This window comes from Myxocyprinus asiaticus, chromosome 24, assembly GCF_019703515.2.
Source record: "Myxocyprinus asiaticus isolate MX2 ecotype Aquarium Trade chromosome 24, UBuf_Myxa_2, whole genome shotgun sequence".
Taxonomy (NCBI): domain Eukaryota; kingdom Metazoa; phylum Chordata; class Actinopteri; order Cypriniformes; family Catostomidae; genus Myxocyprinus; species Myxocyprinus asiaticus.
The window spans coordinates 25,168,672-25,194,875 of record NC_059367.1 but is presented as its reverse complement, the minus strand read 5'-3'; the positions used below and the strand labels follow the sequence as shown (position 1 = coordinate 25,194,875).

General features: G+C 38.2%; 1 protein-coding gene across 1 annotated transcript in view; it reads left to right on the top strand.

The window, feature by feature from the left end:
* The window catches only part of aopep (aminopeptidase O (putative)), a 122,860-nt gene that overhangs the window by 8,826 nt on the left and 87,830 nt on the right, over positions 1-26,204 (top strand). Inside the window, exons 5-6 of the mRNA XM_051653318.1 lie at positions 1,636-1,968; positions 24,782-24,971. Coding sequence (XP_051509278.1) covers positions 1,636-1,968; positions 24,782-24,971 — 523 coding nt within the window. The remainder of the gene's footprint in view (positions 1-1,635; positions 1,969-24,781; positions 24,972-26,204) is intronic.

Sequence of the window (26,204 nt, the reverse complement as noted above, 5' to 3'; positions counted from 1 at the left end):
TCGCCCCAGTCTGAGGTCCAGAGCGCTCTGGAGCAGGTTTTCATCAAGGATGTCTCTGTACATTGCTGCATTCATCTTTCCCTCGATCCTGACTAGTCTCCCAGTTCCTGCCGCTGAAAAACATCCCCACAGCATGATGCTGGCACCACCATGCTTCACTGTAGGGATGGTATTGGCCAGGTGATGAGCGGTGCCTGGTTTCCTCCAGACATGATGCTTGTCATTCAGGCCAAAGAGTTCAATCTTTGTTTCTCATGGTCTGAGAGTCCTTCAGGTGCCTTTTGGCAAACTCCAGGCGGGCTGTCATGTGCCTTTTACTGAGGAGTGGCTTCTGCCTGGCCACTCTACCATACAGGCCCGATTGGTGGAGTGCTGCAGAGATGGTTGTTCTTCTGAGAGGTTCTCCTCTCTCCACAGAGAAATGCTGGAGCTCTGTCAGAGTGACCATCGGGTTCTTGGTCACCTCCCTGACTAAGGCCCTTCTCCCCCGATCGCCCAGTTTGGCCAGGCAGCCAGCTCTAGGAAGAGTCCTGGTGGTTCCAAACTTCTTCCATTTACGGAAGATGGAGGCCACTGTGCTCATTGGGACCTTCAATGCTGCAGAAATTTTTCTGTACCCTTCCCCAGATCTGTGCCTCGATACAATCCTGTCTCAGAGGTCTACAAACAATTCCTTGGACTTCATGGCTTGGTTTGTGCTCTGACATGCACTGTTAACTGTGGGACCTTATATAGACAGGTGTGTGCCTTTCCAAATCATGTCCAATCAACTAAATTTACCACAGGTGGACTCAAGTTGTAGAAACATCTCAAGGATGATCAGTGGAAACAGGATGCACCTGAGCTCAATTTTGAGTGTCATGGCAAAGGCTGTGAATACTTATGTACATGTGATTTTTTTATTTTTTTATTTTTAATAAACTTGCAAAGATTTCAAACAAACTTCTTTCACGTTGTCATTATGGGGTATTTTTTGTCAAATTTTGAGGAAAATAATGAACTTAATCCATTTTGGAATAAGGCTGTAACATAACAAAATGTGGAAAAAGTGAAACGCTGTGAATACTTTCCGGATGCACTGTATATATATATATATATATATATATATATATATATATCGAATATTGTCAATAGGCTAAAAAATATTAAGATATATTTTTTTAATTATCGCCCAGCTCTACTCTCTTCCATTAATTTAAGTAGATGGGGACCAGGGGCTGTCAAGCTCCACAGAGTACAAAAAAAGAACTATAAAAGCATCATAAAAGTAGTCCATATCTTTTGTGTCCTATATTCCAAGTCTTCTGAAACCATACGATACTTTTGTGTGAGTAACATGCTGAAATTTAAGTTGTTATTTACTGAAAATCTTGCTTGAAAACCATGGTCACCATTCACTTTCATTTTAAGGAAAAGAGCAGCTTGGATGTTCTGCTTTAAATAACGTGTTCCACAGAATAAATAAAATCGTACAGGTTTAGAACGACATAAGGGTGAGCAATTAATGACAGAATTTTAATTTAATGGTAAACTATCCCTTTAAATGTCAGTTTAGAGAAAGTTTGACCAGGTCAATGTGTTCTGTCTGTGTAATAATTTATATTGTATTCCCCTTAAAATTTCTTTGTATTACAGTGCTTCTTTGGACAACTTACAGTCCAGGCCTACAGATCAACGACAAAAGAATCTAATTGCATGCCATTTATCAGAGCAAGGAGATGATTGGCAATATGTTTGTGCCCACATTGATTATCCTTGTCGCTTCATGGTCAGTGCTGCAGGTGCACAGACTGTTATTCCTCATCGGGTATTTGCCCCACCCTGTCACCTGCAGAAAGCAGAAGACATGGTTCTTCCTCTGCTGCCCCTCTGTCTGACTGCTGCCCACTCTGTTCTTGGCGTCCATCCTTTCTCACGCCTAGATGTGCTCATTGTACCGCCAGGGTTCTCTAGTCTGGGCATGGCCAGGTAAAGATGCTACACTTCTCTGAAATACAGAACCTGGAAAAGTAGGCTCATTAGTCCTGTAATTGGAATTTATAATAATTTGTTTGTTTTTATTTGCAAAGATGTAACATTCATAGATAATGCATACAGTACATATAGAACTGATCCACTTTCCTTTGTTGGCTACTTAAAGGAACAATTCACCAAACAATGAAAATTCTGTAAGTAGTTACTCACTCTCATGCCGTTCCAAACCCGTATGCTGTTATTTCTTCGATAGAGAATTTTAAAGAATTACCATGCAGGTCTTCTCCATACAGGGGCTGTCAAACTCCACAAAGGACAAAAAAGCACCATAAAAGTAGTCCACACAACTTGTACGCTATATAATAATTTTTTTAATACGTTTTTTGAAGCCACATTATAGCTTTGTGTATGGAACAGTATTTAAGTGATTTACTCTCAAATTAAATTATAATTACAGTATTATGCAGCACTTAAATCAAACATGGCACTTATGGTGTTGGTTGGAATCCAGTAAGATCAAATGCCAGTGGTTCTTGCACGCACGCTTGTGTGTGTGTGTGAACAAGCTTCTCTCATGCATAAATTAAAGTGCAACGGACGTCAAGATTTTCACTGACAAAATACATAAATTCTTGGTTGTTTTTCACCAAAACCTATCGTATGCTTTCAGAAGAATTTGATATGATGCAGGAGTCATATGGACTATTTTATGATACTTTTACATCTTTTTTGAAGCTTTAAATTAGACACTATCCACTGCTGTTGTATCGAGATATCCATTAAATCATCTGGTTTTGTGTTATGCATAAAAAGTCATACAGGTTTGGAATGAGAGGGTGAAGAAATTATGGAATAATTTAAACTTTTGGGTGAGCTATTGTTTTAAAGCATGTTTTCTGCATATTTTTTCCACTAAATCTCTTTTCTTTTCTTTTTTTTTTTTTTGCCATTGAAAAATAGACTTTGATCCATATAGGCATTTACCAGTAAAGCACACACTCCCTCCTTGTCTCTGCAACCTTAAAGAAAACTTTAAATTTTCAGCATCATGTCAGCTAATTCTGCATATGAATATACTGTTTATCAGGATTTCATCAGCAGCGATAAACTTCAACACAAACTTGTTTATTCTGCATAGCAGAGGTTTCAGAGGAGAAGTGCTCTTTGGATATCAAGCTTCTGCTTGGCAGCTTTTTCCCACTGATTTCCTTTGGCCTGTCGGCATTGCCCTTGAAGATGCCACAGTGTTTAGCAACTGGCTGATTTTAATGCTCTTTTTGGCCAACCAGAATGTTTGTTTTAGTAGTCTGTGTGGCTTGAAATGGTGAGACCTTGTTGGATCTGTTTAAATGGCAGCTTGATGAGTACAGTGAAACTCATTTTCCTTTACATTTTTGGAAGGTCACTGCTTTGGAAACATTTGAATGAACTTTTGTCCAGCAGCTTGTTGCCAGTTGACATGTTTTGTTTATATTTACAGTAGGGTAAGGATTTATATCGGGTGATATATTAACAATATACTTGCAATGATTTTGCTAGCGATATAAAAATGTAACAACCAGATTTGTAAATATTGTGATTATTATAATGCTCTTTTTATTTGGACATTAACTTTCCTCATGGATAGTTTTGCAAGTATGAGAGTGTTAAGACAGATGCAATAAAAAAAAAACTAAAAAAAAACACACAATTAATTTTTGATTTGACAAATCCTTTTAAGTAATTGCACAAAATTGATTACTTGCATTTGAGATATAGTACAGTATATTATGAGTTCAATACTCAATAAATTATTATACTCATTTAAATTAAAACAGTTCAATTATATTAAGTAATGTGAGTTAGTCCAAACAGATCTAATCATGCTTATTCTATTTAATGAGACTCAAAATGATTATTTAGTTTTATGTAAAACACAGAATAAATTTGAGAACAAAAGTTGTGAATCCTTTTGAATTAGCTGGTTTTCTGCATTAATTGCTCATAAAATGTGATCTCATCTTCATCAAAGTAACAAGTATAGACAAACACAATGTGTTTAAGCTGACCAACTCACAAAAAATTATAATCTTTCATGTCTTTATTGAACATCCCGTTAAACATTCACAGTGCTGTGGAAAATGTAAGTGAACCCTTGGATTTAATTTCTGGACGATCGTTTTTTTTGGCAGCAATAACCTCAACCAAGCGTTTCCGGTAGTTGCGGATTACACCAGCACAACATTCAGAAGGAATGCTGGTCCATTCTTCCTTACAAAACTTCAGAAAATCAAGATATAATATTTTGTAGCTATATCGCCCATCTAGGGCTGCACAGTTAATAGAAATAAATAATCAAGATTACAATTACAGCTACCACAATTAAATAATTGTGAAAAGTGTAAATTATAACATTCCATGTAAGTCTACTAATATTGCGTCATAATTCAAATTTTCTGATCAAATTTCTTATTTAATGTGTATTTTTACAGCTATTGACCATTGTAACCAATCACAGACAATCCCTTGCTCACTTCTGTGTATAATTTATTCAAAATTTGAATTACAGTTTTGTTTTTATGCTTCTAAGAAGGCCAATGTGAAGTTGACAGTTTAGACACTGTCTTCATTTACTGATAAAATAGTTGTTTTCTTGTTTTGGATGTGTATGGCCTACTTAAAAATATGGGATGCAGCTGATCCACACAAAACAAGTATTTTAAATTTAATTCAATTAAAATATCAAGAGAAATAATGGACTATTATGATATTTGGAATCTCAGTTATTGTTATGATTTCTATGAAATATCAAGTATTTTGTGATTTACAGTGAAGCAACCCCTTTAGATTTATGCAAACAATCGTAACAAAAGTCAGTTGGCTACCGATTAAGTAAACTCACTCCTTCGTAGGTGTTCCCGTATTTCCCACCATCTCCCTATCCAAGAATAATGATTCTACAGGATATGAGGTCATTACACGGTGCCCCAGGCAGGTTCCAGCCATTCACTTTGAAAATGTCACATTCTAATTAGCACTGGGCATGCATTGTAACAGCGATGACTCCTCTGTTTTTCTTCTCCTGAATTAGGTACTCCTTTTCTGCTTGAGCTAATGTGAAGCACAGTGCCCTACCATTTTTCTTTTTCTTTTTTATTTGTTGGATGCCTGGAGAGTATTTACTTATATTGGTGGCCTCAAAGTTTATAACAGCTTGTTTTTATTAGCCTTCCTACAAAAAATGCCAATGGATGTGTGCGGGAGAAACAGATACTTATATTCCCCCTCCTTTGCCCTGTGTGGGTCACAGCAGACAGCCAGCCACCCCTTCTCTAGGGAATATTATCCTCTAGGCCCTAAGTTCATTTGAGCCAAATCAGACCAAGAAGAGTGAAATAACAAAGTAGGTTTGGGGCCGAGAGAGGGGCACTTTTAGTTGCCGATCTCCCAGGATGTGGGAGAGGATGTGGATTATTCCCAGCATCAAAAGCCATTCGCTCTTGGAACCACTTCAGAGACAAGAGCTGTTTAATCTGAACATTGGGAAGTATGTGGGCCCAAATCCTTGGGATTGGGCCAATATCTGCTTTTATATCACGCTTGTTCATTTGCAGCTGGGTCTTTTGGACATGTCGATGGTGGTGGTGGTTGTTCTCTGGAGGGAGTGAGGTAGGACAGGATGTACAGATTATGAAGTCAAGAAAGGGCAGGCCTGAGTGCTTTGCTTTCCTTCCATATACCCACATGACTGGTGTCCCAGTGCACAAAAACAGCAATTCCACAGGGACATGTGTGTATTCTTGGGTTGTTTCCAGTTGAGCTGAATCTGATTAGTGAAATCCTGGAATCTGATGACATGCTGCAGGAAGCTTGAGGAAATATTTCTGTGAGTAATGTCATCATCATTCCATCCTCTGTATTGCTGACTGATCACATAGGGAGTCTAGACCGTGGCAGTGATGAAATAATAACGTAAACAGAGATGCTCGTATCTTCAGTTCTTCTGCACGTCACGCACCAGTATTTGCTGGAAATGCAAAGCACTTTCCTCAACTTTGAAGGCCTTCAATTTCTGTCCCTTAACACTTCTTTTACACCACAGCAGGACATAGTTGGAATACTTCTTGTACCAGATGTGCAAATATGGGAATTGCCTGCTTTTCGGAGAGACTGAAAACTTCTGCAACTCTGAGAATACCAATAGGGGCTTTTTGTGTTTTGCTTTTTGTGTTTTCCTTTTTGTGTTTTCCCATGCTATGCCGGTGATGTAAAGTGTTAAGTGACAGTAGGTGGGTAATGGCTTTATCTACTTTGATGTCTTTTATGTAGAAAGCAAAGCTGTATTGTTACAGCTGCCAAAGAATGTATAAAGTCATCACTGGCTTGTTGATACATGGAACAAAAGCATACCACCACTACTATTTTGGATTGATTTAAATATCTGCATGTAAAAAAAAAAATGTAGAGAGGGAATATCTGATGGTTCAGATTTATCCTGCTCAACTTTATACATGCAATTCACGCTATTTTACTCATTTCTGCACAAAAATAATTTTGTTTTCCATTAAAAATATCTATACATCCTTAAAACATCAGACATTTACTTGAAAAGCAAAAAGTCATACAATATTGAAGGAATAGTTAATCATTTACTCAAACTTACTGTATGTCGTTCCAAACCTGTATGGCTTTCTTTCTTCTGTGGAACACTAAAGGAGGAATTTTAAAGGATGTCCCATTCGCTGGTTTTAATATAATAGCAGTTAATAGTGACTCACATTAAAGCGTAAAAAAGGGGGGTAAAAATTTACAAAAGTGTCATAAAAATAGTAAATTCAAACTGATCTTGCAATGAAATTGGAAACTAACCAAAAGTCTAAACACTGCTCCTAGTGGCCAAAGCGGTAATTGTTGTTGGGCTTATGGGCATATGTGCGCTCCATTTTCCGGGTAAAATGTCCACTGAGGGGTGCCAAAAGCGAGTTGTGAAGCAAGTTGTTTTCAGCTGTACAGGATGTAATACAGTGAAGCGGAATGCATACTTTATGAACCGTACCCCAGTCTATCAATTTTTAGTGAGTTTTTAGTGAGAGAAAAACTATTTGCCAATGTGGTATAAAAATTTAATTGAATTAATTTTTTAACAGGACAATATATTTTTTCATTTAGCTTCTTAAAGTAAATTGTTCTTATTTTAAAGATATTTAGCTATTTTACTGGAGAACAAGACAAGTACTAGGATAATATATATATTTTTTAACATTGATTTTATTGCATTCGTTCTAACTCCGAACGATTGCCAACCCCCTTGAAGTGCATTTCTTGTGTTTCTAACATTACACTATATAAATATAGCTCATCACTGCCTATTACTTGGCAATTGCTCTGCTGAGACTGGTAGTTGACCTTATGTAGCCTTTTAGTTTCATCTGAACTCTAAAGCAGACTGAACCTGCACCAGAGGAGCCGGTGTGTTGAAAAATATGCCAAAAACTAGCATGCTGTAAAAATCCTACTTGCCCTTCAAAGTTTGGGTCAAAATGAGCTGTCACAGAACTGTCACACAATATGAGTGAATTATGTGCTCCATCTGGATTATAGCCTTTAAAGTGATTTTGAGAGGGAAAAAAATGCTTGACTTTATTTGTTGGCGCTGAAGAGAGCAGGTGGTTAAATTCAGCCCGGAGAGTTTGAGACCTTCAGCCTGGGGGCCAGCTACTGTTCATATTTCACTACCTGAAAAGGTAGTCAGCAAATGCACAGAATGAATAAAAGAGACATTGGCGTTGATTTCCCTAAGGTGCTAGCGTTAGCTGTTCAGGAGCTGCTGATTGGGGATATTCACCCCTAAATGAAGCATACTCTGGTAAGGTTTACAAGAGGTTATTGTTAAGTTATTTTACATCTATTCACAAGACTTTAGCATATTTATTTTTAAAGGTGACATGTGTAAGTTTTTCTAAGGAAGAATAATTTCTTATGCAGAGACAACTGTAAGGGGCTGTTCACATAGAACGCATTTTTTGCGTCCATTGCGTTTGCGCTGTTTATCCAATGTTTTTCGTGCTAGACAGATGTCTTTAACCATTGTGCTGCATCTCACAGTTTTTTTTGGTGCTGTCATTCTTTAAAAAAAAGAATGTTAACTTTAAAAGCACGTCTCGAGACACGTGCATTCATTGTGCTCCATCTAGCTTTTTTTAGTCCAAATGGCCACTAAAGGCTCAGGCATACTCCGTTTTTTCCGCATTCTGGGTCATCTTGCACTTGGTCGAGCACTCAGCCTTCCAAAGTATACTGTTTTGACGCGATTAATTACAAACACATTTGACGCATGTGCCATACGACTGCTTTGTGATACTCTTACGGTATAGTCAATGGCAGGCCCATATCCACGTGTCAAGAAAATCTGGGCCGAACGTGGACAGTCCACACAAACTGTGCTGAACGAAAGTATACTGTGGCCTTAATTAAGCCATTCACAGGTTGATTCCCTCTAAAAGGTTAAAAACTGTGGCTCTGTGGCGCTATTAAAACGTTGCATTGTTTGTGCATCCCAGCAGCAGAAATTATACACTTTAAGCAGAGTATGACAATATGTCTTTGCCATTCATAGCAGTAATGATTATGTAAACTCTTTAAAGATTAACAATATAATTTTTTCCCCCCTCAAAATACGCACCACCCACGTTCAGCAGATTTGGGATTCTAAATATTTAAGGGCGAATGAATCATTCTGCATATATTCTGACTCACAAGAGTATGCTATAGTGCAGCACCATGAAATTTATTGAATTTTTGACTTCTGAATAACACAAGCATTGGACCAAGCATAATGAAAATGCAAAAACATTATTTAAATTATAGCCTCGCATTTTAATAATCTGCTTTTCATAAGATTTCGCAGCCGCATGAAATACCCTTATTATAATCAGGCTGCCTTTGGTTGTTGAAATTGGTTTGGGCCTATTCAAATATTATATTGTTTTACATACCAAGAGGGAAGGTGTGACTGGATATTTTGATTGGACCACACATTAATGTCCTAAACAGTGAATTAGCACCATCACTTCTGTCAGCTTTTAGGCTTGTAAATTGATGCTTTGGCACAAGTTGGTAAGGTATTGTTGTGGTGTTTTGGGTGGGTTTGGTGGTTACAGTAATACCTTGACTCAGTTGTGTGTTGGGTGATTCATAATATCTTGGTTATATCAGGCTCAGAGCCTATTTGTTTGCTTAGGTGCTTTTCCTGCAGTATTAAAATGACCATATGGGGAAAGGAAAGTGGAGTCCCATGGGTGCAGGGTGTAATGTGGGCGACGGATATGAAGCTTTTGGAATGTGCTGCTCTAGCCAGGGAGGGAGATTGTGATAACACCATTTAAATAGCCCTTTCTCTTGCTCTCTCTCTCTCTCTCTCTCTCTCTCTCTCTCTCTCTCTCTCTCTCTCTCTCTTTACTTTCTTTTTTCAATCCACTCTGATTGCTGAGTAACCTAAGAAGTGTGTGACAGAGACCGTCTTTCAGACTAAGGGGACTTTGGCACGAAAGACAGCTGTTAATCAAATTGTCAAGGATGAGATGTTTTTCTCCCAGAGTCCACAGAGAGGGTTTTCTGTCCCTCCTCTTGCTGTGTGCACACAAAAGCTCAGGCGAATGAAAGAATTCAGAGCATGCCTGCACCTGGAGAACAGGGAAGCATGTTTAGAAGGCAGTTCAGTAACCGCAAAGACAAGATTTTTGACTCCGTGTGCAGAGTCTATGCATTTAAGGTTTTGTTTTGAAAGGCAGCAAAAACAAGATTTTTTGTCATATCTGACTCAAATCTGTTTAGTGGTTTGTTGTCTGAAAAGCAAAAAAACCACATGAAATCTAATGTTTTCAAACCTGATCCAGGAAGTATACCTGAAGTATACCTGAAACCTGAGATTTTTAAGAAGTTTTTTTGTCATTTGTGATTTAACATGTATGTACGGTTACAGTATCATCATTCAAAGTGTTTAACCTCGTGCGACTCTGTATACACATGCGTGGGCATTTTATTTTGGCTTCGCTATATGTGACATAATTAAATTCCTTTAAACCGACTGTTCTCAGTTCAGGAGACTCTGTGCTGTCAGTAAAGGGTTAAACCTTTGACACGAGGAGTCATGTGACCAAACCACATGTTGCCATCCACAGCGGAGATTGTCTTAAGGAGAAATGCAAACAAAACTACATCTGGTAAGAAACCTAATTAAGTTTTACATTGAAACCTGTTTGAGTCAAAAGAATTTGAGGGTCTATTTTCATCCGACTTGCCATTTTTTAAAATTTGAGAGATTTATCGCAAAACGCCACGCTGCCACTCACACTGTACACTAATGTGTACTTTAGCGCTATTTTTCCTTAGAAATCCTATATTTACTGTGCATTTTCACATTGAGAGAATCAAGGGGTTCATCCGTTGCTTTCAGAGGCTCTATATGGAGTTAGGATGAAAATAAGGTGTATTTCGAACTGTTCTGAGACCAGTGCAGACAGACAGCACACTGGAGGTCAAGTCATTCAGGACTAGGGAGCATCCTATAGCTCTTCATGCAGCTAAGTGCATTCACTCCTAAAATCCAAGCAAAAGTTCAGTTTCAGGCTGCAGATGACGTTTGGACCACTCAACATGTTTGGCAGACATGGGACAATGTTAATCAGTACCTTGATTAAGAATTTATAATGTAGAATTTTATTTTAACATGGTTGGTAGTGATTGGATGATGCTGGCCATTACTTTGAATCAGAATTCATTATGCTAATTTCTGATGTAATGTCTGCAACATCTCAAAAACACGAATAACCAGCACTCCTGGAAACATAATAAAGAATTTGATTTTTAAAAATCTGACTTTCTATAGCTTGGTATTATTTAAAATTTCACAACTTAGTCCTGCTGTCCACATATGTTGCATACATTTTTAAATTTTATTCATCAGTCCATTAGATTTACTCTAGAATAGATTTTTTTTTTGTTTGTTATCTAAGTCCCGCATTTCATCTGTTGCTGATTGCTCAATTGGAAACATTTTAGTCTCAGATCACACCCTGGTGTGTTTAGGGGTGTTGCCACATATGGAGAAAAGGAAATCAGATAGCTGGCGATTTAATGTATCCCTTTTGCAAAATCCTGAATTCCAACAAATGCTAAAGGCTGAAATAATGTCTATATGGATCCCCAGTATCCTCTGTGGGCGTGGCTTGGGAGGCACTTAAGGTGGTTCTTAGGGGCCGGATCATACAGTATGCCTCATTCATCAAAAAGTCCAAAGCACAAGAGCTCATGGAATTGGAAGGGCATTTTCTCCCCAATTTGGAATGCCTAATTCCCAATGCTCTCTAAGTCCTCGTGGTGGCGTAGTGACTCAATCCGGGTGGTGGAGGACGAATCTCAGTTGCCTCCGCGTATGAGACTGTCAATTCACGCATTTTATCACGTGGTTTCATGCTATTCTCCACAGCATCCACGCACAACTCACCATGCGCCCCACCGAGAGCAAGAACCACATTATAGTGAGGCCATGAGGAGGTTACCCCATGTGACTCTACCCTCCCTAGCAACCAGGCCAATTTAGTTGCTTAGGAGACCTGGCTGGAGTCACTCAGCATGCCCTGGATTCGAACTCGTGACTCCAGGGTTGGTAGTCAGCATCTTTACTCGCTGAGCTACCCAGGCCACCCGGAAGGGAAGTGCCGAGGCAGAGCTGAAGCGCAGAATGTTATCTAATGGCCTCAGGGAATTGACCCGATTGAAATACAGATATAATATTTTTGTTGCGGAAGGTGGAGCTTTGGCTATTCAGGGCAAGACAGTCATACTCTGAGTTGGGGGACAAGGCGAGAGTCTTTTTCTACCATTCCCTCAGTGAAATCTGCTGGTGGTGAAATATTTACCTCAGCCATTGATATTAATAATGCTTTTAAAGAATTCTGTCTTGATCTCTATAGTTCCACATCTTCATCTACTGATGAGGATATTAGAAACTTTGTGGAACCATTAGAACCTCCTAAACTGACAACTGAGCAAAACATAATAAGTCTTGAGCTATGTCCGAATACACTAATTTTCACCCATTTTTTCATCGTATTGTTAACTGTTATATATACAATGTAGGGAATTAGTGAACCATTGAGCGATGAAAATTACATGACTGTGGCGACATTTTTTGCCAAATTATTTTGTTTCATTACACATATTGCGTCAGTTCAGAGGTAAAAAGGTCCATTGTGCCTTAAAGCAAGTTAAATGTTCTCCCAAACAGATGAAGTTAATGCTCTATCGAGTTTTAAATAAACAAAACCTCTCTAATCTCCCTACCCTAAACCTTAAACCTAACAGATGCGAGATGAAAAACGCAATTGTTGAAGCAACATGTCATTTCGTGGTGCTTAATGACACTTTCGGCTCATGTGTCAGCTTGCATGCTCTTCAGGACTCGTACCACAGTCCTTTGCATCGCAAGTGTTATCAGTTGAGCTACTGCACAATTTGATCATACTCAATTTGTAAATGTACAGTAGTTCTGCAAAACATGTGATGCAAAATTTCAAATGTATCGCCTTACAAGTCATGCCCTTGTATAAGTGTTCTGATGTCATAAGAAAGCATTGTGTGAGGAACAGGGTAAAAAGAAAGTGTTTAGTCTGCCATTTTACTCATGATTTGTGTGAAAATGAATAAAAGTCACTGTTGTTGTGTTGCCTCTATTGTTAATTTCACCTGGAAAGTGCCATGATAAGCACAAGGCACGTAAAAATAATTTTGCAAAAATTTAGGTTTAATAATGCGTTTCTATGAGACGGTTGGTTTTGGACATGAATTTGTAAATGCCTCTGTGACGTATGTTTCTCATGCTCCTTGTGAATTCAGCACTGTGGTGAGATGTCATAATAGACTTGAGCCGAGGCAAAATTTCCAGTTTTCATCCTATCTTTCCACACTGTCAAGTTACTTGCAGTTGTTATATGAGAAAGTGTCTTGGCTTCATACTGACGCTTACATCATTACTATTGACTACAATATCCGAACAAACAGATCACATTTCATTAAATGGCAGTGTGAATAGTTCGTTTTAAAGATTAGATTTGAAAACCAAATGAAAACCTTTCTTCTCTTCAATAGCTTGCTTTAAATGTAAATAAGCAGTGTCCGATTTAAAGAGCAAGTTGTTATTATCACTGCATTCCTGCCTTGGTATCGGGGACCTTGCTTCCTTGGTTTATCAGTCTCTTAGATTGCCCCTTTCTGGAGGACTTAGTCATATCCCTGTTTAACCACCAAAACTTCATTGACGGGATAATTCCAGCTGATTCCAAAAGACTGTCTGCCATTTGAAACATAGTGTAGATGGAGCCAGATGCTGTGTTTCAGACCAGACTTGGATTTTCTACTGAAAATGGAGAGCCATATTTGAAAACAAATGGATATTGCTTTGTGGGACAAAACCTGGGTCTTAATGAATCAAACGTGTATTACGCAGAGAGAATTTATTTGGCCACAGGGGTGATTTAAGGCAGTAGGAGTGCCAGGACAGACTGGTCAACTTGAGTAAAGCTTGAGGCAAGGAGCCATTACCCAAGTATCCCTGAAGGAGCATCTACCACACAAAAATCTAGAATGGATGAGCCCATTCAAAGACTGGGCAGATGTCCCTGCTATGTGGATACTGAATCATTCTATGACACTGTAATAGTGGCTGCCATTGCGTTTAATCTGATTCTCTGAGCCAAGAAAGCCGCCCTTCCTCCCCAGACCTCCGACCAGACACAAATATAACAAATCTTAGCTCAAAGATGCTTTAGAAGTGTGCTGCAGACCATGAGAGGGTTTTATTGCTAGATGTGAACTAATCGTCTTTCCTGTGGAGTCGGGATAAAACCCTGAGAGAGATTTGCAAGCTGTCCATAAGCTGGAAATGTTAATAGATTGCTTTCAAACAGGAGGTTGACACCATGGTTAGCCACCTTGGTGAATATGGTTGTAATTTAGACTTTATTTTGGCTTCATCAGTGGAGTAACAACCATTAAACCCCCATTTTCAGAAATTTCTACTCATTCCCTTGATTTTTTGGGAGATCTATGACCAAACCTACCATCTGGATCGCTTCAGAAGACATTGATTAAAACACCAGAGTCTGATGGATTACTTTTAGGCTGCCTTTGTGATTTTTGGAGCTTCAAAGTTCTGGTCACCATTCACTTGCATTTTCTGGACCTACAGAGCTGAGATATTCTTCTAAAAATCTTCGTTTGTGTTCTGCAGAAAAAAGAAAGTCATACACATCTGGGATGGCATGAGGGTGAGTAAATGATGAGATAATTTTCATTTTTGGGTGAACTATTCTTATGAGCCTTTTCTTGATCAAAAAGAAAGTACAGTGTCCAGCATTCCACACATTCCAGAAATCTGCATCCTTGATTAATGGCCTCACTCAGAAAATAACGTTGCAAGATACAAGGAAGCTCACATAAAGGGGCCTCGCACACACTGTAATACATAAACATCTGCTGCTGCTCCACAGACTGGAAGGTTTTTCTGGTGCTGATGAGCACCTCCGGGTCTGTTTACGCACACTCTTCAGCAAGCATCTGTAACAATAATTTGGAGCAATCAAGTTAAAATGGTGCCAACAGGCACTATAAGATAAACATCGGCAACTATGCACGCGGGATCCTATTCTCCAAATTTTTCACTCATATGGTTGGTAATAAGTCAACATATGGATTGCATTGTTGTGGTGCTCTGTAGCAGGCCTCAGTGGTAAGAGCCAGCTACAAGATTGCATTTGCTCTATGGAGCATACGCCACAAATCATGATTGTCTCGCCACAGCAGTAGTCTCTGTGTTCGATTCACAGTATTTCATGTTTGACACATGATCTGCCCTAAAAAGCACTGGCATGCACAAAGAGCCCAAATAGGCCTTCAGAGAAAATCACACCTCTGTAGGTATGTAATTGTGTAGCCCCACAACCTAATCTATAGTCTAGACAGGAATACCACCCATTTAAAGTCTTAACGCCAGAAAGAGAAGGGACGGCGGTAGATCAGTTTTGTTCTACAAGGCTCTTCCAGGTTTCTCTGGATATAATAAGCTCATACAATCAGACTGAGTAGACTGGAATAGGAGACAAGAAGGAGGAATGAATGGGCTTCTTCCTTTGTGCCCGCACAGCCAGCACTGTGTAGTAGAGCTACTTTGATGAGAAGGAAAATGAAAATAAAATGGCCCAAAATGTCTGAAACAGCACTGGCCCAAACACTTCTCATTGGGGGTTGATGTAGCTTAGTGGTTAAAGATCTGGGCTGGAAAACAATAGGGAAGTGCAAAGCATATTTTCAAAATCAACAAGTAATTTGGTTGCCTGAACATCTAATGGACTTATTTACTCATGTCGTTCCAACCCTGTAGGACTTTCTTTCTTCTGCAGAACACCAAAGTGGAATTTGGCAGAAGAATGTCATGATTTCCATAAAATACCAGTTGATAGTGACCAAAAGTATCATAAAAGTAATCCATGCTATCACTTTGTATGATGAACAGATCGAAATTTACGTTTTTATTCACTCTCAAATCAAATCATTGATCAACTTGAGTCCAAATCAAATGTAGCAACACATCAGTAACATCAAACCTCTTTGGTTCTTGTGCATCTTGTGAGCAAACATCATGACATGATGCCAGTGAGTTTTGATGTTCACCTAACCCCAGATAGGTAAATTTCTTAGGGTGGTGTTTGCATAAGACTTGTTCTTGTGTTCGAAAACAGCTAGATGAAATGCAACAGAATGGAACAGAATACAGAGGCTTTAAGACGTGTTTTTAAAAATGTGACTATTCTTAACTTGACACATTGTCTTAAAAAGACACATCTTATGGCACGACGTTCAAAAAACAGCATAAAGTGCAATGGCCAAAGACGTATGTTTAATGTGTATGCTGTGCTTTAAATGTGATACATTTTGATAAAGGGGTCATGTTATGAGAAATAAAATATTCCCTTGATATTTTGATGAGTCATTGTAATAAATCAAAAACATACTTTAAGTTTCAGAACTCTAAACTTCCTCTCCAGTCCAAAAAGAACATTTGTTTTACATTGCAAAAACGACTTATTTTGAAATCGGCCACATCGTGACGACAGTATGTGGTGATCACTTGAATAGCCCTACCTCCACAACATACGTAATCATTGCGATGAGTGACTGAGGTAGTTCAACTCTGAAAGTGATACTATTGTTACTGTAGTTTTCTTTTAACCAGCTACAAGATTCAGATAGAGTAAGATTAAGTTTACTAAGGTCCCCAGACGTTGTTGTGGATATGGTTGTGGAAAAACTGCATCTCTGCATACAGGGGCGGACTGGCCATCGGGAGAACCGGGACTGGACTGAGTGCTTTTAAGGGATTTTGTAAATCCTTGCATGGTTTTATTATTTCATGCTTGGAAAAAACAGTTCCACACGTGTAATGACGGGGTGTTTGCTCTGCAAAGATGTTAGCCAATCATAACAATGGGTGTGTTTATATTCTTAAAGGTGAAGTAGCATAGAAACCAAGCATTTCAGACAGAGGGCCAGGGTGGGTAAAGGTCATGTAATACTACATTATGATTGTTTTTTGTCCAAAAAACTAATAACATAATAAGTGAACCTAAAAAAAACCAAAAAACATTACATGACCCCTTTAAGACTTTCCGAAAGGGTTTTACCTTGTAATCTGGCTAACAGCTAAAGCACAACATGTTAATTGAAGCATTTTTGCTAAAATTATAAAAAAAAAAAAAAACCTGTAGATAAACTAGTTAACCTCATTAATTGACTAGCTGGTTGTTGGACAACAAGTCTACCATTGTGACCCATCCCTAATAACCACAATTTTGCAGGTTTGGACCTTACAAGATGCGATCGTTGAGCTACCAATGGCAGGACTTTTCTAACTACAGTACTGACAATGAGAGACAAATGTTGTATTAATGTTTATCTTTGTCCTTGTGACTTTCTTGTGTTCTATATACATTTCTAACTATTGTGTTAACGCCATATTAGGTGGAATGCTCATGAATCGTTGAAGAAAATGTTTTGTGCTAATAGGGGCCTCGTGTGCTGAAGGTGAATGAAAATTTTTGAATATGTGCCTAAATTGTGTAATACCGTAACATGAATAGGTGCATGGATGTGTAGTCTTTGTTGTTAAAAACCATAGGGATCAAAGTTGAAATTAGGTTAAATACACCATCGGTTATCAAAAATCGCCTCTCTAAGTTCTTGCCGGTCTTCCTCCAGTCCACAAGAACAGGATGGATACAGGGCAGCTACTTTATGATATCTTCCTCGAGCCAGAGTGCAGATTACAGTAGCTCAACAAGTGTGGACAAAATGACTGGATGGCTGTTGAAACAACAGAACATGTGCATGTCATTGGTTACATCATCTTATTTGCACTTATGACCACTTTTGACCTGCATCAGTCGCTTTGTCACCAGAATGACCAGTGAAAAGATTAGACTTTTCTTAGGCCAGGTGGATTCTAGTCTCATGTGGCAAACGATTAGGCCTAAACAAAAAACAAAACATAAAGAAAAAAGCAGAAAATGTGTAGAAACTTTTAAGTACAGTACAGTACAGAAAATAAGTGCTGTGGCTGAACCACCCACCCCTCCCTCTCGTCATCATCATCCCGCCTCTTAGGGCCATCATTCAGCCAGGCTCACGACGGGAGTTGGGCAGGAGAGCGAGAAGAGGTGCATAATTAATAAGCCTCGTACTGACAGTGGTGGATGAAGCACACCTGATGTGAATAATGCTTCATCACCGCTGTCTTTAAAATGCAGAGCGCACCTCTTCTGGGGGAGCCAGCTTCAAATCTCCACGTGTGCACACACTGGCATCCTCGCACACCCAGGACCAGAGGGGGGGCCGCTCCTCGGACCCCCCGGCACGAGATAGATGTGTCGCCGGGGGAGAATAGCACTCGTTGCGGCCGACAGGCTAGCGGCTGGGCCACCTTCCCTGCTCACCTATCATGGCCTGGGAAGATCCAGGAGGGGAGCGTGTGCGGCTGTCGGAACCTGCTCATGCCTGGGCCATTCCTTGGACACTTCCCTGCCCTTCATAAAGCCCCGTTTCACTGCGTGGATGCCAGATTTCCCTTTGTTTTGAACACCATTCCCCCTGGACAATATTTTCCCCATTTATGAACATTTTATGTTTATTATTTCCAATAACTGCCTCTCCGAGGCTTGACGCCACACCCACTGTGTCTTTCTCATGCTCATCCCGCCACAGTGCATATTGTCACACAGAAACAAAGAAAAGAAAGCAGAATATACAGTACAGGCACACTTTAGCAAACCCAGTGATTATTTCATCCTCAAAAGGTTTTGTTGTTTCAGGCCGGTAACTTGTAAACATGACATTTTGTTTCCAGGTGGAGTGACACAAAAAGCCTACAGTATGTGCCATTACCTATGGAAGCTGCAAACCAGCAAATCAGATTAGTATTTATTAGAGTAAAGTTACACTATGTAACTTTTTTTTTTGTGTTAAAAAATAACTAAATGTTATTAATGAGAGAGTGCAACAAAAATCCATCTTCCAAACCATGTTTTTACCTAAATACACTTTGATAGACCTATAATAGTGATATTATATTATAAATATTTTAGAGCTGTCGGGACGGATTTTGCAGGAAATTGCATACATACGTCATTCGCCTGTGCGTGTTCACGTCATATCCATACACAGAGAAAATAAGATCCGTCTACTGTAGCACGTGTGTGGGAGTAGCGTGAACCTGAAAGTTTGTTGTCACAACGAACGAGAAAAATTGAGCATGGATCATTCAAAATGGCAAACCTCCAGGGAATCACTTTGTAAAAACAAAGAAACCCCAAACAGAGCAGTCTCTACAAGCAAAAAGGGAAAGAGTTCGTAATAAAACCCGAATCAACATCGGCTTGGCTTTTCAGAGGTAGGACAACTCTGAGATCTGAAAGGATTTAAAAGTGACCCAGAGATACTCAATTATATTTTATTGATATGGTTTGTGTATGTTGTGTAATCTGTGTGTGTGTGTGTGTGTAGTGAAATACAATAATTATACTGTAATCGGTGCAGAACTTTTCACTTGCTAACACACGTGTGTATTTTTCTTTATAACAGCAATAATTTATATAAATAAATCCTTTAGTCCTAGGATTGCCAAGGGCATGTGAGTCTTGAAATTATGTTGACCACTGGTTGGTAACAGTGACAATCTATAAATTAGTTAATACAGTGGTCTATTTGGCCAGAATATCCTGCAGTTATAAAAACTTTACAAAGTTTGACCTTATCAGACTAGCAATCATTATGTCTAAAGTTAACGAATGTTGCCTAACTTTTGTAATGTCATTTATTTCAAAACATCAATGTTTCTAAAAAGTCAAAACAACAGCAAAAGATATGGCACTTACTGTATCTGCTCAGTAGCGCTGAAACGATTAGTCGACGTTATCGACAACGTCGACAATAAAAAAATTGTCGACAAAAATTTTCGTTGTCGAATAGTCGTTTGACATTAACGTAACATAAGATCATATGAAACTCTAATGATTGCACACAAGAGCAGCACTGCAGCTCGCGCCTGACTAAGGAGAGGAAGAAAACACATCTCACAATCCAGACGCACTCTAAACTTTCCAAACAGCTTCAGGTGATGTAGATCGCAAAGTATGAGGGAATTATAATGCAAAAATACAAAATAAGTAAATACAGAAGCATTCTTGTTGTGGAATAAGCAGAGCTGGAGCTGACGCTCAGCTTAAGCAAAACTTGCGTGTCGAGCATCTTTAAAGAAAACACCCCGGCGTTACATTTTTAATGCAGTTATATTTAATGCGTTATAGCTTTATTAAAGTTAAAATAATAAGGAAACTGGCATTTCACTGTGCGGTCAGTGCCTCTTCCATGAGTTGCGTGAAGTGCCCTGATCTAAGGGGGACGGATTGAAACTGCACCAGGCTGAGGTACACACCGTTGCGGGGACGCTCATCCCTCGAGTGTGCGTGCTTAATGCAGCTAGATTATAACGTGATGGCTCGCAACTTATTGAATCATAATATATGTCACTGTGCATTTCTTATTGTGAAGAAAATTGGCAAAATGCAGCTTTATTAATAAGAGAGAGTTTGTTTTTTTGTGAGTTAAAGATGGATTGAAGTGAACAGAAAGGTGAGAGAGGATAGTCTTACACTGCAACAAAATACGTTTTTGATTTGTTTTTGTTTTGGCTTGTTTTCCAATATAAATATCTAAAACTCCTTTAAAACAACGTACATTTTCTTTAGCAGCTATACTGCAGAAGAAAAAAATGTTATCTGAGAATGTTGAATATAATGTTAAAAATACTAATATTTTAAAATATCTAAAAATCCTTTAAAAAAAAGATGCATTCACCTGAGAAGCAGCATATAAGATATTTAGACTTGCTTTTAGAGAATAGATCTTGACTATAAGTATATTTAGTCTTTACTGCACTCGCAGAAGTATAACCAAGTGAAAAAATACACTTATATACAAAATACACTTACATTTAAGATACATTCTCTTAAAGCAAATCTAAATATCTTATATGTTACTTCTCAAGTAAATGTATCTTGTTTTAAGGATTTATAGACAATTTTAAATGGAAAACAAGACAAAAACACTTGATAACAACAGGATTTTTTTGTAGTGAAATTTTTACTGAATTAAACATAATAAAAAATATTTTTTCCCTTTAATTCAGTGAGTGTCATTTAGAAGTATTTTTAAAAGATGATTTTGTCTGAATAGTCGAATAATCGTTCTAATAATCGTTAGATTAGTCAATTATCAGAATAATCGTTAGTTGCAGCCCTACTGCTCAGATGACATGTTTTCGGATATCCGTCTTTTCCTTTCTTTCGTTATTTATTTGTCCATTCGCTCCGATACGATGTCCTGCGCAGAGGAACAAAGCCAAACCACAACCGAAACAATGTTCTTCCGCAAGACACATGCAGTATTATTTTTTTAACCGCTAGAGGGCCAAAAGTTACATAGTGAAGTATTATTACATAGTGTAGTTTTAAGAAAGTGTTTTCTAGTTTTGTGCACAACATGCATCAGACAGTTAATTAGTATGTGAACAGACTGTGGACGACCCATGGCGTTTTGTCTTACTAATAAGTTAACCTCAAGAAACATATTAAAATAATAAAAAAGACATGTCATGAACCCTTTAACAATGTGCAGTTCCTTAGGATGGCATTGATATTAGAATGGCAGTCACTGTACGAAGGCAAATTGAACTACACAAGAAAATAAAATGCAATTAGATAGGGTACAATAAGTAGAATTAGGAATTGTATTGTTCCTGCCAAGTTTCCCTCCTCCATGAAGCTGGCATTCCACACAGGGAAGGGGTATGATGGTGATTTTGTTTGAAATCTGGACTATTACATTCCACTTTCTGTGTTTCCTCTGGTAATTACAGGGCAGGTGGTGATATCCTGTTCTTGGATGAAAGGATGTGATTCCTCAGTCTTTCAGTTCAAATATCTTCCAAGAATTGTTACATCAGTAAAAGAGAGCATGTGTAGTTTATTTTTTGACTTGGATTCACTTACATTGAGATGGTTTTAATCTGTAAAGTGCAGTAGGCTCACAGAAATATTTTATTTGAACTAATACCTAGTTTATTCACGTACTTCTCCTGTCTACTCTTTCTCTCCCTCTAAAATTACATTATGAATAAAGGTGAAAACTATGCTTTGTGGCCAGCCTGAGCAGGTATGGTTTTGCATCAAGCTGTGTGGCACATTTTGAATCGAAGACATATTTTTGGTTAATACAATTTAAGCTCTGCATTTGTGAGAGAATTTTGATTACCACCATAAATAATTTTGTAAAAACAATGGATAAAGTTTACAGTAATGCACTTACAATAGGAGTCTACTTTATGGGGCAAGTGAACAGGACTTTGAACAAACTTTTAAAATGCGCAACTGTTGCACTGTTTTAAAAGTGTTATCATGACACAAACATTTCTCATGTATACACAAGACTGATGTGATAGAATTGCATACCAACCTTGTCTGTTTAAAGTTATTTCACATTTTTTAATTCACTTCGTGGCCATGTTAAACACGTAACTTTTGCATGATACCTACGCAATGATACAAAAAGGGGACGACATAATGTAACTGTAAACTGTAAAATACTTTTTAATGGAGCAGACATGCCAGCAGGAATTATGTTAGTAACACGAACACATGAAGGTCATCCACCAAAAGTAGGGCCAACTATAAACTTACAGTTTAGACAAATGTACAGCTCAAATATCAAAGGTTTTTACTGAAGAATTCATGCAAATTCTAGTACAAAATTATGAGCTGTGCATTTCTGCTGTTAAACCCTCCAAACAACATTAGCTTGAATTAAAATGTAGTTTCTGCAACAGCATACAATTAACAGCAAAGTTGTGTTTAACCTTGAATATTCATTTAAAATAAAAAAGAAGGCAGAATTATAGAAATTACTGGGATGAAGTACACACGACAAAGACTAATTCCACTTCTAACTTATTGAGTAACTTGGAAAATCAGATGTTAAATTCTCTCATCATTTACTCACCCGCATCCAATCCCAGATGTGTATGATTTTCTTTCTTCTGCAGAACAAAAACAAAGATTTTTAGAAGAATATTTCAGCTCTGTAGATCCATACAATGCAAGTGAATTGTGACCAAAACTTTGAAGCTCCAAAAAGCACACAAAGGCCACATAAAGATAATCCATAAGACTCCAGTGGTTTTCTTCTGAAGTGATCCAATCGCTTTTTGGTGAAAACAAACCACAATGTAACTCCTTTTTCAACATAAACATTGACATCAGCAGTCTCCTTGGTGATCATGATTTCAAGCTCGATTACACTTACTACAGCGGCATCTAGTGCTCTGCGCATGCGTCAAACCCTAGGAAGTGTAATTGAGCTTAAAATCATTATCGTACATCTAGACTGCAATGGCAAGATGAAAAGGAGTTACATTTTGGTATGTTCTCACCCAAAATAGATTGGATCGCTTCAGAAAACATGGATTAAAACATTGGAGTCTTATGGATTACTTTTATGCTGCCTTTATGTGCTTTTTGGAGCTTCAATGTTTTGGTCACTATTCACTTGCATTATATGAACCTACAGAGCTGAGATATTCTTCTAAAAAAATCTTTGTTTGTGTTCTGCAGAAGAAAGAATGTCATACACATCTGGGTTGGCGTGTGGGTGAGTAAATGATGAGAGAATTTTCATTTTTGGGTGAACTATCCCTTTAATTAGGTCAAGACCATGTTGATGATTAGTTTACACAGCTGTATGTTTTAAATAAAGATTTTAATATCTGCAAAAGTTCGCTTTTAAATGTTAGATTTGATGAAGTGTACTAAGCCATGGAGAGATTTGTTGTTTTTGGTATGCTGTTGACAGGAACTGTGGGAGTGCTGATTGCTGCTTCTGCTACCGACATCAACATGACTGTGGACTGCTGCTTCACATCTGTGGAACATATAGAGGAGCTTCTGTAGCTGCTAAAGAAATCTCTTTTTCTGGAAATTGGACAGTGTCCACCTTAAAGAACAGGCTTCTGTTCTATTACACTTAACACTGCTGGGCATTTTTCTTTCATCTGTATCCAGTGGCAGTGCTTTTTCATAGTCCCTTAGCTCTACTTATGAGGAAAAAAGTGTGGGCACACAGACTTGTGCTAAAATAACATATTGATGACTTGAGGGAACCATAACGGTGTGAATGAAAGGCAAGCTTGCCACCTTCAACTCAAAGTCAAGGCCAGCCTTTTTTATTGATTTCCTGCTGGTTGCTGTGGTCATTGTGTAAAGAAAGCAGGGGGGTAAAAGGTAAAAAGACATTCAAAAAACTCTCAGATTATTTTATCAGCCCCATATTGGTTCATTTTGTGCAGGAGAAATGCTCCTGGCTATCTACAACCATACGTGTCACATTTGAAAACCATTATATGGCTTAGCCGAAGCCTGAGGACACAAACGAAACGGCTTTGTTTTTCCTGACTTGTCGGAACTTTGTTTGGAACATGGTCTTGATAACAGCCTATTTGCTGTACAAAACACACACAAGGATATCTGGTTGGAAAGGTCACTTGAGGTAATTTTGTGAGAGGAGGCAAACAATACCATATTTCATCTGGTTTTATGTGCAATCTGAATCCTTAGGTCATATTTTTCTTGGCAAAATTGGAAGAAAGAACCTTATCTCACAGTCGACAGACTGTTGTAGTTCAGCTGTTTTCACAGTGGAACTTTTCACGGTAAAAGAAAGATCTGTGGATGGTTAAACTGTACGTCTTGTAATTTTGCTGCTATTAGCAAACAAACCCGGATTGTATGGTGAAGGGTGCGGCACGGGTGGCTTCTATGAAATCCACTGGCAGTGAACAGGCATCATTTTGGCTGAGAGCTCCACCTCTTTAACGACAGTCTGGCTACGGGAGAGAAAATCCCACACTTTGATGTTCTTTCAGGGTGGCTGAGTTTTATAACATGTTATAACTAGCTCAGAGCTGAAATCAGAGCTCCAAGCTCTCTGCGCCCACAGTAGTATTATAACCAATGATTTGTTAGCAGACCAAATAAAGTCATGACGTCCAATCAAGTGTGTTTTTCAACTTTGTGAACTTTCTTTTTTTCTGTCTAAATGCTAAAAAAATCAGCCTGCTGTGATGGCCTACTAATGTGCATTTCTTTTTTTTGCACATCTTGTTTTTCAGTCCGCATATCGTGTTTCTGTCTCAGAGTGTGCTAGGGGGTGAGAAGAACCTCTGTGGGGCAAGATTGTGCCATGAGATCGCCCACTCCTGGTTTGGGCTGGCCATTGGGGCACGGGATTGGACAGAAGAATGGATCAGTGAAGGTTTCGCCACTTATTTTGAAGATGTGTTCTGGGCCCAAGTTCAGCAGGTATTAAGCTAAAGTTGGCATGTTCAAAATTCAGTTCAATTCAGTTTTATTTGTATAGTACCTTTTACAATACATATTTTTCCAAAGCGATAAAAATATAAAAATAGTACATTACAAGCCTAGGAAAACTCCCTAAATATGTTATAAGTGATATCTTTTTTTAATATATTTATATATCATATAAATGAAATTAATTTTTGTTATTGCAATACATATTGTTTCAAAACAGCTTTACATATAATCTGACCTTAATTCCCCCAGTGAGCAAGCCTAAAGTGACTGTGCCAAAGAAAATCATTCCATAAGATGTTTAGGTAATTGAGGGAGAAGAGCCTTGGGAGGAACCAGACTGGCTTAAAAATAAATGTACTTATTCCAAATTACAATGTGTATGTAATACTAGTCATGTGTTCATTGAATAAATTGTTAAATTATCGATTATGATTTAATTATAAGCATAAAGATTTATTTATAGTCTTTGAAGTCTGTCATAAAAAGACTGGAGGGATAGGTGGACCACCTGAGTTCGAGCATGGCTCGGCTCTATTCTCATCCCATATACCCCCTTCTTCTTATCGCTTCCTGTTGCTTTTCATATGGCAAAAAGTCTTTTTAAATGGAGCATATTTACCAAAGCTCACAACACACCTATTAGTTAATAGGGATGATCATTTCAAGTATATTTGTAGTCGATTACTCTAACACATTAAAAAATGAGTAATCGATTACTTGAAATTTTGAATTTATGTCCAACCTTCAACCTTAGAACCTGTTTTTCTTTCCTGTTATTCCTTTTACAATGTCGTGCATCCACAGCGCCAACCAATATATTGAGTTGTAATGGCGAGATTAAGGTGAGAAAAGCAGTTTCATTGTTGCCCACGGCAGTCAAAGGCACAAAGGAAAATTAATATTCAAGCAGTGTTTTACTAGTTGAATATTTAAAGCTGAACGAGTACTCGATTAATCAATTACTCATGTACATACTTATTAATTACAGCACATGCTGATTAGTCAGAGTTTAAAATGAATTTGAAATTAAATTGAATTTGCTGCAAAGCTGCATTAAAATGTGTTCACTTCCAGTAATGACTAAGATAGCTAATATTGAGCCACAAACTAGAGCGTGTGAAGCATAGTTGTGTGCAACATCAGTAGTGCACTTCACTGCATTCACAGTTTATTTATAATCTGTGTTTGCTTGCTTTCATTGAATTCAAATGTTGTATTGAC